This window comes from Theobroma cacao, chromosome 4 (assembly GCF_053813885.1).
Source record: "Theobroma cacao isolate CCN51 chromosome 4, ASM5381388v1, whole genome shotgun sequence".
NCBI lineage: Eukaryota > Viridiplantae > Streptophyta > Magnoliopsida > Malvales > Malvaceae > Theobroma > Theobroma cacao.
The window spans coordinates 35,962,898-35,976,279 of record NC_142642.1 but is presented as its reverse complement, the minus strand read 5'-3'; the positions used below and the strand labels follow the sequence as shown (position 1 = coordinate 35,976,279).

The following is a 13,382-nucleotide window of genomic DNA, read 5'->3' as shown; positions in this document are numbered from 1 at the left end:
AATTAAAAAATTATTAAATTTTAATAAAATATATTTTTATCATTTATCTATTATTCTTTAACTATTCTTAAAATTATTCTTACCAATCAAACAATAAAATAAATAATAATAATAATCATAGTTTTTATCCTATTACATTCTCATGAACCAATCTACATAATAGTTATTTTTTTTCTATTTTATTATCTTGTAATGACTATTGTATTTTCATTCTATTTTTTCTAATGAACCAAGCATATTGTGAAAATTAAAATAAAAAACATGAAAAACTAGGAATAGATCCGGAATACATGCACCTGCATAAGGCAGTTAACAGAGCCACACTAAGCAGAAAAATGTTCAACAAGTGACATATGGCAGTTTTGTTTGTTTCCTCCTCCACTTCCATCTCTATATAACCAAACCAAGATCAAGAAAGATCCCTGAAAACAAAAATAAAAAAATTGACTGCAATTTGGCCAGAAAAGTACAAGAGTTCCCATCTCAAGAAATTACAGACTGAAGAAAAAAATGTCAACCCGGAAACTCGCTGCAAAGTTGTCTAAATTCCTCCCTGCCGGTGCAATGGGTGGTTCGAGCACTAGAGCGTTTGTCACGGCTGCAAGACCCCTTCAGGCAAGTTAATTTTTTGTTTTCTCTTTTCGGAAATTTGTAATTTCTTTCACGTGTTACTTGCATGTACCTGTTAAATACATAAATAGATATTTTTCCCAAGTTTGACATTTGGTAATTTAAGTATAACCTTTACCATGCAAGTGGAGTTCGTCGCTTTAGAGAAAGAAAAGGTTAATTAATCGGTTATTTAGGATATGCAACACCATTGTTGCAGAAATATGAACTAATTTAGTTTGGGTTTCCTCCAATTACAATAAAAATGTTGGTTCTGATTCATTCTATTCACTAATATGCGTGTTTGTTTTACCCCTGATTGCTGCAATATATATATAGCAGCTTGGATAAAACTTTGTAATAATTGTAATTGGTTTGAATAATGTGGTATATACTAGTGTAGTTTGCAAATTAAGTTCTAACAAGGTTTTCATGAGAATCACAGTGCAAGAAGTCCGAAGAGAGTGCTGACAGCGTGAAAGAAGCTGCAGAGTCAGTTAAAGATGCGGCTGAATCTATTTCTAAAAGTGTAAGATGCAATCTATAATAATTAATGTACCTAAGCATTTGATTCAATGATATAAGTGTATGTATCTCTTTATTCAAAGAGTAAGGGTCTAAGTTCCTCTTCTTCAAAGGTGGCAAATAGCCTGTACAAGGCAAGTGCAACTAATTCCACCTTAACAATCCTTTCGACCCATTTAACCTTTTAATTCGTCATAAACATGAACAGGACAGCCTAAATTAGATCTTGTTGAGTGGTTTATATTGACACATTTTATGGGAATTCCAGGTGAAAACAATGTCTGATAAAGTGAGTGAAACAGCTGATGTCGTCAAAGAGAAAGCAGCAGAATTGTTCTCATTGGGAGCAGCCAAAATTGCCACAGAGTTTGTCAAGAAAAAAAATGAGATGAAAAAAGAAGGCAACAAGAACAAAAAATGAAGCCAACCTAGAATTGCTGCATTTCCTTAATTTCCTCAGATTTTGACCATTTTAATTGCAAGAAATAACAAGACTAAGTTAAGCCTAAAGTTGTTAGTGACACGTCAATATATGAAATATTGAGAACAATGTATATGTTTGTAATGGCTTTACTGTTCTTTGTATGCTTCTCTTAGTACACTTTTGTTGAGATGTGGACAACTACTACGTTCTAGTTAAATCAATATAATCTCATGATTTGCCTTCAACGTCTTTGATTGCCACCCATACCAAGAGTAACAATTTCATTATTCAAACAATTTATTTTTAAAAAAGCTTCAATATTCAAACAATTTAAAAGGTAATCAAACCCTAATAACTTGGGATCAGGTCAAACAATGTGAGCCTTTAATTTTTATATCAGAAATTTATGAAGATTCATTATAGTATACCTCTAATTTTTAAATTGGAAATTTTGTGAAAAATCGTAATAGTACATATAAATAAAATAATTGTCTTTTGATTTATTGTCAATTGGTTTTGATTGGATGCTTGTCTTAAAAGTTTAACATGATAACAAAACACGTGCTATCTCCATTAGTTGGTTTTTTCATGATTCATAACACATGATAAATCCGTTATTTTTACATGTGAAAAAGAGTATTAAATTTGTTATCTCTACACGTGAGGAAGAGTATTAAAGTGATGATAAAGAAATATCTTGTTTATTTAATTGAGAGTATCAAAAGTATATAAATATAAGAAAGAAGTCTTCATCTACTGTCAATTAATTTTAAAATTAAATATTCAAATATATGCTCCAACAAATTTCTTATTGATTTATCAAATACGTAACTTCTTACTCCTATAATACCCATCCCCAGAAAGAACAACTTCTCTTCCATGGCAATCCTACTCTCTGACCTTCACTTACGCTTCATAGTAGCCATAATTTTGGTCACTGAGCTTTTTACTGCTGCTTCTTCACTTTTGTCCTCGATCTATAATGCTGCTTGTCTAGGAGAAAGAAGTATATAGTGTCTGCTTCCAACTTCCCCAGTATATGGAGAGCTGAAATAGCAGAAGCAGAACCAGAAGCACGGTGGTCTCTTCCGATTTTCAAGACCAAAATTTGAAGAGTTTCTATATATAGTTCACTTTCGATTTTTTTCCCATTAATTAGTCCAAGTGGTATTACTTTACTAGTCGATATTTTGTTTTGACATTTCCTAGAGGAGCCTGTGGGTTATCCTTCAATCTTATTTACAAAAGAGTTTAATTTGCAGTGGGCCAAGAAAACAAAATTGATGCTTTGGGTCTCAAGTATTTGGCGCTTGGAAATATCTGTCAAATGCTAATTATTGATGCATAAACGCAAGTGAAACTGAGAAATGAGAAGAGCAGAGAATTTATATCCACAATAATTTGTTAATTATCGATTTGACTTCAACACCTCAGAAAGCATGCATTCGGGAGAAGCTGTGGTTTTCTATTTGAGACAATGTTGCAGAGAATACAACAAAATGAAAATTCTAACTTGGAAGGAATTTGGATTTCTAGGTGTTCTAAAAGCAACTGTAACATGAAGAATATGGACTTGCTCCTCTAGCACAAACTAGTTTTCTCTAAGGATATAGTCTCACAGCACAATTTCCTCATTCTGTTTTATGATTAGCATTTTGAGTTTTGACAACAGAGAAAGGGAAGCACACCGAGATAGAGCAAACATCATGATGATTCACTCCTATTACCAATAGTTCGATGCCTCGTGAATATAGTATGTCAAACTGCTCCAGACCAACAAAGAAGGTCAAGTTGAATTAGTGCCGTTGCCAGCTACTATTTTTGCCCATGCTCTTGAGAGTTCTGAGTTCCCAAAGAGTCAAATACATGAAAGTACCAGTTTCATGAATTTCCCTTTACTACTTTATCTCAGTTCTGGCCTCAGAATGACTGGCTTGGCCTGGATGAACAGCAAAGAATCAGAAACTATATGTGACACTCTCAAGAGATTTGTGCAGACCTATAAGCTGTCCCAGAAAAAAAGTTTACTAATCTTTTTTCCTTTTTTCGATTCTTCAGAAAAGCAATTTAATGTTGGCATCATTGTGGCTGCTCTATTGGCCGCTGAGCAGACTGCGGAGCAGATGGTTGTGGCCTTTTTGGACCTGACATAGAAATGTCATGTTGAAAAGATCATGACATTACTTAGAGTCAGACTATGCACATGGTAAATATTGAATTACTTAAATTGTGTCGAACTGATCAGATAAATCAACTCTAGAAATACAGTAAATTAGGGCAGGAATGCTTCTTTCCCCTTGCTCATGCTCTATGGATAACATGCCAAGTTCTTTATACTGTTTTCATTTGTCCATATTCTCTACATAGCTGAGGACAGCAAAATTCTCACCAATAATCATTTGTTCTTTCCATAATTTTGACGTTGAAGATGGCATAAATATCAGGCAACAATTAGTAATCATATTTTAAGGTCTACAAAGTGTGAAATCTGAAGCTTCAACAATTTGGAGATGCCCTCGGGCAAACCAGGAAAAAAAGAATATACTGAGATAGAATAATTCTTACTCTTTTGGGAAGCAATTGAAAACATCAGGAAAAGCTAACTGCCAATAACCCAGGGATTTATCAGATGAATGCTTGACTCCAATAATTTGAGGCATGTAGAGTTTTTTTTTTATTAAATTGTTTTCCTTATTTAAAGAGTAGGGTAGTATGTTGGACTCCAAATGTTACTTCTTGGGCAGTTGGGCACATCTTCCAGCTCATTACTTAAAAGAGTTGGGTTCCAATCACCAAAATCTCCAATACTCACATTTGGAGGTTTACCAGCATAAAGCCTCTGGCTTCTTATGGTCAAGGAGAGTCCACGCTTGGTAAATTTCAGATGAAGGCTTCCTTACATTCTCAATTCCTAGTTAGGGTTAGGAAGGATCAGTTTCATTTATAGAAAATTTGTTTATTAGCATAGTAATAGAATAAACCTTTGTTGTACCTAACAATTAGGTATTTTTATTAAAAGTTAAGTTGCTACTAATGATAGGCTTGTATTGTTATATAAGTCTTAACAATCACATTTACTAGTAGTGATAGACTTGTATTGTTATATAAACCTTAACAATCACATTTACATTTGATATGAGATGTGGGGTATTACATGATATATGCTTGGTTTGAAGTGAAGTGTACTAGCTTTTCAAGAAAAAAAAAATACTAACATGCCAAACATACTGGAAAGACATCAGTGAAACCAGTATCACCCCACAAAATAAATAAAAATGCCCTTTAATAATAAAGACATTTAAGATTTCCTTTCTTGAGTGTGGGACATGATTTGCATTGAGCTAAGCTCCAGATAAACTTTGCAATAAAACATATAAATTCAGTAAACATATAAATTTTAAGATTGCAACAGAATTCACTGCTATATAGAAGTCAAGCTATGTGCACTAATTTCTGTGTACAACACTTGAAACAATTATGCAATCGTTTGAGTAATAAATATGAATTATTTAAGCAGCTTTTGCTTAGTCTATACTCTTGGCAAGCTGTTTTTGCTTCTGGCTTAGATGTATCATAGCAGCCACTGTTTTTCCCTTATTCTTTCCTTGATTTTCATGCAAAACTGCGGCACCTGAATATGGAAATATGGTACTTTGGGTACTTGTGCTTGCATTATCACACTCCGATAGGCACAATCAAAGCTGGAAAATGTCCTTTGCAATGAGTACCATAGAAAAATCCTTCATGAACAAGGGAAGATTGATATGGATGATTCACTTCTTTAGGCGATGTCCCTTGCGTAGCAGTGGAAAGGGAAAATCACAAGATTCTTAAGTTCGACTTGGCCTGTAAATTCTTATACCTTAATGACTATTGTAAGACTTAAATCAATACCTCTCTCTTCATTAAACCATCTATGGCTCTCTACCACATTTCTTAGTAATAAATCATACTTCCTACTTCCTTTTTACTTGATCAACAAGAAAGTCAATTGCCGTAAAAATCTAGTAAAGATAACGTAAATAAAATTTACTGCTTCATAAGGTAACAGCAGTGTCACTGGGACAATATATTTTGACACAGCTGTACAGACAGCCAATGTGAACTTTAGAGCCGAAAGTGCAGTAGTCCTTTTCCACAGAAAGCTTTGCCCTGGTTAAAGCAGCACAGCAATCTAAGATCCTTGGAAGGCAATATTAGGAATCAATTCTTTCCTACTGATTACTAACTAGGGAATGAGAAAACTGACACACCAAGCTACGTTATACAGTCACACATGCAAGGACTCAAAGGTAAGGCCCCCAACTTATCATGGTTCCCATCCAACAGAATTTAGAGGTCAAATCAATGACTTGATCTTTCAGTCTGAAATCACCTGGTGAGAAACTTTTTATGAACTTTTTACTAGATTCTTAGATTCTTTTCATATGCTCTGTGACTTAAAGCCAGTCAAGCACTCCTTTTTCCCTGGAAAGGAAAAGGAACCCCTGCGACCTAAATAGTAATAGTAACAATGGCATGGCCTGGTGGAAAACTGTGAGATAATAGTTGTTTTGCTTGTATTTAGCTGTTAACACAGTGCTCCAAGAGCCAAACCTGCAACTCTTGGCCCTCTTTTTTTTTTTTTTTTTCCAGAATTTAGTTATAACAAATATCAAGCTTTTCTTCTTTACATACAAAACAAAAAAGTTTTGAAACTGAAGAAACAGACAAGAAAACAAACTTCCTTCTGCTTACCTATAACCATTTTTGGCTTTATCACTTTAACCCCACTCTGGGATTCGGCGAAGATGAGTAAAGTAGAGAGGATGCAGAGAAGCTGGAGTTATTGCTTTTTGGATACAAGCTTTGCATTGCTGGTTTTGATGATGATGTTGCTGGAACTGTGCTTGAATTCTTACTTTCCTTTGTATCAATTGCTGGTGATCCCTTGAGTAGCACATCAACCTTTGCATACTCCTCTCTTTCATGTTTAATCTCCTTGAGCATTGCTGCCACATCTTTCATGTTTGGTCTTTCATCAGGGCATGAATTTACACACAATAAAGCTATACCTAATGCTTGCATCATTTCCTCAATTTCTGACTCTGGTCGAGACAGTAGGCTAGGATCAAGTACTTCGATTCCTCCCCTCTTTTGTCTAACCCAATCAACGACATGTAATCCATCTGGTATTGTTGGATCAATTGGTTGCTTCCCTGTCAAGACTTCCAACACAACTACACCATAGCTATAAACATCACTCTTCTCTGTAATCTTCATCATGTAACCATATTCTGCCAAGAAACGGTAAATAATTAGCTCAAGATTGCTATAAAATGACCTTGAATCATTAATTAGCCAAGCACTGCAACAATGAATTTGACTTTTCTAGATAAAGAAGCCACATTGTAAATGTTTAAGAGTAAATGCTTAAGCATGAATTTTGTCAAGGAAAACATAGCAATTAACATAACAAAGCAGCACACATGAAAATTAAATAAATACTTTACTATAACAGACTTGGAAAACATTGCATTTAGTTAAATGGAAGAAATCTTACCAGGAGCAATATATCCATAAGAGCCTGCAACAGTGTTGGAGGAACGAGCAAAATCACCATCATCTACAAGCTTGGCAAGGCCAAAATCAGCAATGTAAGGTTCAAACTCAAGGCCAATTAGGATATTATTTGCCTTGATGTCCCTATGAACAATTGGAGGGACACAATCATGGTGCAAGTAAGCAACGCCTTGTGCTGCCCCCAACAAAATTTGGTACCTGAGCTCCCATTCCAAAGCATTCCCTGTTCTCTCATGGAGGAGACTCCCCAAGCTCCCATTAGGCATATAATCATACATGAGTAATCTTGTATTTCGATTCCAGCAACAGCCCAAAAACCTAACAATGTTCTTGTGACGGATTGAACCAAGCGTTTTCACCTCCGCTGAGAAAGAATCACGAACCCCGCATTTGTCATCATTACATCCATCAGATGCCGCCATTGTTGTTGGCCAAAGCTTCTTCACTGCAATGACTTCACCATTGTCCATATCAGCACGATAAACAACCCCCGAACACCCTTTTCCAATCACATTAGCATCCACCAGGCATTTCAAAACTTGCTCTACTGAGAAATTTAGCTTCTGGAAGGGAGTGAATTGCCATGGCCATGAGTCACCCAACTCAGAATCGTCATCATCTCTAATGGTTTTTCGAGCCCTAATCATTGCAATTGTCCCCATAATAACCATTGCCACTGTTAGGGTGATCAACAATGCAATTGCTAGTTTAAGCCTCCGCGATCGCCTTATCTCATTTTCAGTTCTTGATAATCCTGCCCTGCCATCACTGCCCAAGAAGCACGAGTCCCGGTTTGTAGGACATAGGCCTTGATTTCCAGCCAGGTCTGCTGGTGGTAACTGCCTAAAAAGCTTGTTGTCAGGCAGATAACCTTCGAAGTTATTGTAGGAGATGTTCAGAGAAACGAGATTATCAAGCGCTGCAAGTGGAGCCAGGTCCCCCTCAAGCTTGTTGTGGGAAAGGTCCAGTATGGAAAGCTTGCTAAGTGCTGACATTTGAGAAGGGATTGGCCCTGTGAGTCCATTGCAACTCAAGTTAAGAGCAATCTCAAGGGCTTCTATTCGACCAAGTTCTGTTGGGATGCCTCCAGTGAGCTCATTGCTGCTAAGGTCAAGCAACTGGAGACTTGAACAGAGGCCAAGAGCAGAAGGTATTGATCCAGACAATGAATTCTTGCTTAAAATTAGCTTGTTCAATGACACAAGACGGCCCAAGCTTGCTGGTATTTGACCATCAAATCGATTGATGGAGACATCCAACACCTGGAGGTCAGATAGAGATGACAATGAGTTAGGCAGGGGACCCTGTAGAATGTTGTTGCTGAGGTCTATCATTTGCAACTCTGTGCAACCCCCAATCTCATATGGAATTGGGCCAGAAAGTCGGTTGCTAGACAAATCAAGAAAATTTAAGCGCTTAAGACTCCCAATTTCGCTAGGAATGACACCAGTGATCCTGTTGTTACCAAGCCTTAAACGCACAAGAGAGCTGCAATTTCCAATCTCTGGGGGTATAGAACCAGAAATATCATTCGAAATCAGCAGAAGCTTTGTCAGGTTCCGAAGTTGAAACAGGCCAGGAGGAATGCTACCAGTGAGAGAATTATGTGACAAATCTAATGCTTGGAGATCAGTACAGCTAGACAAACTTGAAGGAATGCTTCCTTCAAGCTGGTTTTGCCAGGCAAAGAAAACAGTAAGCTTTGACAACATTCCAAGCTCTGGTGGGATCAAACCTGAAATCTGGTTTGTATCAAGTTGCAACTGCAGAAGATTACTAGCATTGGAGAGATTTGAAGGTATTGAACCAGACACATTGTTATTGCTAATCATAAACTCTTGAAGCTCCAAAAGACCCCCCAAAGACAAAGGTATGGTTCCAGATAAAGAATTCAAAGAAAGATCAATATTTATCAATTTACTACAATTGCCAATCTCTTCTGGGATACTCCCAACAAGACTATTTTGCCACAAGAACAGTTGTTCAAGCTTTTTAAGTTTACCAATCTGTGGCGGGATCGATCCTGATAGACTATTTTCATAAAGATATAAGTCTACAAGCTCAGAGCAGTTACCTATTTCAGGAGGGATCTCACCGGAGAGCATTGTAGTATATATAGACAATGTTTGAAGCTTGCTTAGCTTCCCAAGTGAGGGTGGTAATGAACCTGAAACTCTTGTATCAGCTAGCCCCAAAACAGTCAAGTTGCTGCAGTCTCCTATCTCATCAGGAATTCTCCCAACAATATCTTTGTTCCCTCCAGCTCGAAGAACTTCAAGACTGGACAATTTTCCTAGCTCAGCTGGGATAGCTCCGCCAAGAAGGTTATCATAAAGCCAAATATTCTTGAGGCTTTTGCAGTTACCTAACTCAACTGGGATTTTCCCGGTTAGCTGATTAGAGTTCAGAATCAAGTCCTCAAGATTTTGGAGCCTACCAATGCCTGCAGGAATGGAGCCAACCAGACTGTTTGAGCTAAGTTTAATGATAGTAAGTTCTGTACAATAACCAATGTCAACCGGGATAGTGCCAGTGAGATTTGCATCATAGATGACTAGTCTTTTGAGAGAGTGAAAAGAAGAGAGATTGGTTGGTGAAGGAAGCTCAAGAGGGACGGACTGTATATTGATGTCAGTGACAAAACCTTGAGGAGAGCATGTTATGTAGGTCCAGTTGCATGGGTTGGGGTCAAGATTATTCCAGTTAGAAAAAGAGGAATGTGGAGTTGGAGAAGACTGTATCCATGAGAATAGAATGGAAGCTTCTTTGTTTGGAGCTGCAAAAGTTGCAGTAGTGAGGAAGAAGAAGAGAAATGAAATGAAGAATGATGAAAAAGAGAGGTTGTAGAAGAAGAAGAAGGAGGAGGAGGATTGCCTCGAGCTGGGCATCGACATTTGCCTCAATTTCCAAACCTTTCTTCTCGGGTTTGCATCATTGGGTTTTGCTTCTTCTCTTTCTCTGTGCTTGCTTCTTTCTCTCTCTATCTCTCTCTCTCTCTCTCTCTCTCTCTCTCTCACACACACACACACACACACACACACTATATTTCTTTCTTGCTTTGAACTCAAACTCAAAAGAACAAGCTCTATTTGGGACTGGCTTAATTTTCTATATTACAACACTTAAAACTAAACAAATACTAAAAAAGATAAAGAAATGAACAAAAGCAAAGCCTAGAGATCAACAAACTGCGCAAGCACAACCACCTCCTTCACCACCCCACTCTCCTACTCCTAGGATGCTTCTCTCTCTCTCCCTATAAACGACATATAAACACGAGATTTTAATAAGGGAGGGGAGGTGCTAGCTGGTCTCACGCGCAGCAAGGAGAGAGACAGCACCTGTGCCCATGACTTCATATCTTTCTGTATCTCTCAATAGTTTAATCTGGTTTCTCCCCAGGGAGAAAAAATTGAAAAAAAAAGAAAAAAGAGCAAGGAAAAGAAGTTATACTATATTATATGTATTGAAGATTTTGTTTCATATATAGTTATAGTACTGCATCAGTTTTTGACTCTATTACACTACACTATATATGAGAGAAAAGTGTGGCAGTTAGCTCCAACTTCAAGTACCCACTAGTGTTTCTGTCTTCCCCATTCGCTGTTGCTTTTTATTATTACTTTTATTAAACCAGAAAAGGACATTGGGCTCACTCTTTCCCATTCTGGTCCCTGGAAGCTTTTCTGGGTTCAGTTACAAAACTGTGTCGGCTCATCTCAAGCACCCATTTACCTGGTGCCACCTCCCTGACCCCTGAACCCCCTTGAGCCTTCTGGTGCATTCACCATTCCAACATGGCATGTTATCTAATTTTTTGCAATATTTGGGTTAAATTAAGTGGGAATTCATATGTTCTTGAAAGAGTTATGACTTTTCTTATTAGTAATTATTACTACCAAATTTTGGGTAGGAAACTTTGGTCTCAGACTTCAGATTGGTAATGGTTATTTAAAGATTAATATTGTTGTTGAATTAGTTTTGGCAAGTCAACTTTTTGCCTTAAATAAGAGCAGACGTTTGGAAGTTATTATAAATGGTATGTTTTCCTACTAATTATATCAGCATTCTCTTTTGCCCAAAAGAAAAAAAAAATTCCTTTTTTACTTTATTTGATCTAATTCAAACATTATACTTTATTAAGCAATGAAGTTATCTTCTATAACTATACAAGGAGAGACAATCAGACAAATAAACCTTTATGGGTTAAAAATACACATATTATTTGCATTACAAAATTTATTTTTGGTCATAAAACCATTTTTGCTTTTTATGTGTTAAAAGAAATAGTAATAAGCTGGGGCGAAACTAGCCAAATTTTGTTGAGATGGTCAAAGGAAAAAAAAAGTTAAAAATTTTTAAAACTAATATTTTAAACTTAATTAACCATTAAAAGATTTATAATAAATAATAATTTTATACAATAAGTAAATCAAAAGAAATAAAAAAGAAAAGATTTATAATAATCTTTTAGGAAAAGTTGTATTCGACTATATTTCCTAAATTCTAATTCATCAACTATTAACTCAATACTATATTAAAAAAAATTATATTGAAAAGGTTAACAGTATTTTTCAATATAAACAACTAAATTATCTACAAAAAACTTATTATCTATTTTATTTAGAAATCTTATTTTTATAATTTTCATTGTTGAAATGATTCTCCCTATAGTTGTGATAGAAATCGGAAAAGTCAGAATAAGATGAATTAATCTATCAATTAAGATTAATAAAAAAATAATACATTGATGAAATTTTAAGCAATGCAACACTATAACTTATATTTGAAAATTATATAATAATTTTTTTAATTTTTAAAGATTAAAATCATAAGAAATAAAATTCACATAATAAAAAAATATGACAAGTAAAAGATAGAATCTACATAACAAAAAAGAAAGAAAAAAAACATAATTGATTCGTAGAAATTTAAAAAAGAAAATCTATAGAAACTATTAAAAGAAAAAATATAAAAAATAAAAAAATTTTAAAAATTTTGAGGGAGTAATATTTCCATTATGCTCTACCTCTAGTGATAAGGAAACTAAATAATTAAGTTTTTTTTTTTAATTGGGGGAAGAGAGATTTGGACCTTACTCTTTAGGCAGAGAGTTATGCACCAATTAATGAGTTAAATATTTGGGTGTAACTAACTAGTTAAGTTTGAAGACATTTGCTTTCTAATTTTGTTAAAACAAATCGGAGAACTATATACTTTCATATTGTTTTCCAATTTTTCATAAAACTAAAAAACAAAGATTTTCAATTGTTTATATCAGATTGGCGCTCACTAGTTGTGATCATTACCAATTGTTTATGGCCTATGTTTTCATTGGGTAATAGAAGATGGTTTCTCTTTTATTTTTATTCCAATTAAGTCTTAGGAACATCCAGTTCATGATAATCACTGCTTTTGAAATCACTCAAATAATTGATATTTAACAAATATTATATATAAGGCCACCTCAATATACATTGTTCTTAAAGCCAAGAAAGTATACCATAATTCTAAAAGTTCAGCACAGAATGTCACAATTGGATATGGTCCTGACCCTCCTTTGATGTTGGTTTTTTGTTTTGTGTGTGCAAAGTTTGGGAGACACAGTGGGCTCAAGAAGCAGCATAATGAAAACCTTTGTTTCCCAATGCCATTTCAGCAGAATTGCATATATTGCCACTTGAATTTGATCTCTTCCCTTGAAATAAATTTCAAACAATTATTGAAGGTCACAGTCCAAAGCCAAAAAGGTTGTCTAAATATATTAAAACCTCTAATGAAAAGTGTATCCTCAATATATCTGACCAAGCTCTTTACATTAAAGCATAAATATATTCTGAAGATAATCAGGAATTCAGGATGAAAGACTTTTTTCCTCCCTTTTTTGAATAAAATTCCAAAGCCAGATAAGTTCTGGCCCCTTGCCAAGATACATTGCAATTTTAGGATAGATAGCCTTAATGAAAAAGGTCACTCGTGCTAAATGGACTAATCATTATTTCATCCAAATAAAATGGTCTTAAAACTCAAATTAATTTGGTAAAATGTGGGTTCCAATGTTTTGTTTGATTTCCCTTTTGGAAATAGAAAATGAACCCTAACCCAAAATCCGATGAATCCAAGAGCAAGCATGGGGGAAGACTAATTTAATTATATTATCATTTAACTTAGAAATGAAATACCATGCCCTGCTCTAATTATGCATGCCAGCCACATAAAATACCAACGGTCTACTAGTTATAAGACCATTTCTGACTTGTTG

At 35.3% G+C, this 13,382-nt stretch overlaps 2 protein-coding genes across 2 annotated transcripts; one reads left to right on the top strand and one right to left on the bottom strand.

Moving 5' to 3' along the window:
- Nucleotides 1-510: 510 nt before the first annotated feature.
- Nucleotides 511-1,555, top strand: LOC18602798 (uncharacterized). The gene is made up of 3 exons (XM_007034408.3): nt 511-615; nt 1,055-1,138; nt 1,403-1,555. The coding sequence occupies exons 1-3, from the start codon at nt 511-513 to the stop codon at nt 1,553-1,555; spliced, it is 342 nt and encodes a 113-aa protein (XP_007034470.3).
- A 4,540-nt stretch (nt 1,556-6,095) lies between these two features.
- LOC18602797 (Leucine-rich repeat receptor-like protein kinase family protein) lies at nt 6,096-10,127 on the bottom strand. The gene is made up of 2 exons (XM_007034407.3): nt 7,101-10,127; nt 6,096-6,834 (listed from the first exon to the last, which is right to left on the bottom strand). Exons 1-2 carry the CDS (start codon nt 10,012-10,014, stop codon nt 6,317-6,319), a joined length of 3,432 nt encoding a protein of 1,143 aa, XP_007034469.3. The 5' UTR covers nt 10,015-10,127; the 3' UTR covers nt 6,096-6,316.
- Between the last annotated feature and the right edge of the window lie 3,255 nt (nt 10,128-13,382).

What these genes read in the sequence shown, in the direction of transcription:
- LOC18602798 (XM_007034408.3), top strand. Translation starts at nt 511, where the DNA reads ATGTCAACCCGGAAACTCGCTGCAAAGTTGTCTAAATTCCTCCCTGCC. An exon ending in CGGCTGCAAGACCCCTTCAG is followed by an intron (nt 616 to 1,054) that starts GCAAGTTAATTT and finishes TGAGAATCACAG; the next exon opens with TGCAAGAAGTCCGAAGAGAG. An exon ending in CTGAATCTATTTCTAAAAGT is followed by an intron (nt 1,139 to 1,402) that starts GTAAGATGCAAT and finishes TGGGAATTCCAG; the next exon opens with GTGAAAACAATGTCTGATAA.
- LOC18602797 (XM_007034407.3), bottom strand. Translation starts at nt 10,014, where the DNA reads ATGTCGATGCCCAGCTCGAGGCAATCCTCCTCCTCCTTCTTCTTCTTC. An exon ending in TTATGGATATATTGCTCCTG is followed by an intron (nt 6,835 to 7,100) that starts GTAAGATTTCTT and finishes GTTTCTTGGCAG; the next exon opens with AATATGGTTACATGATGAAG.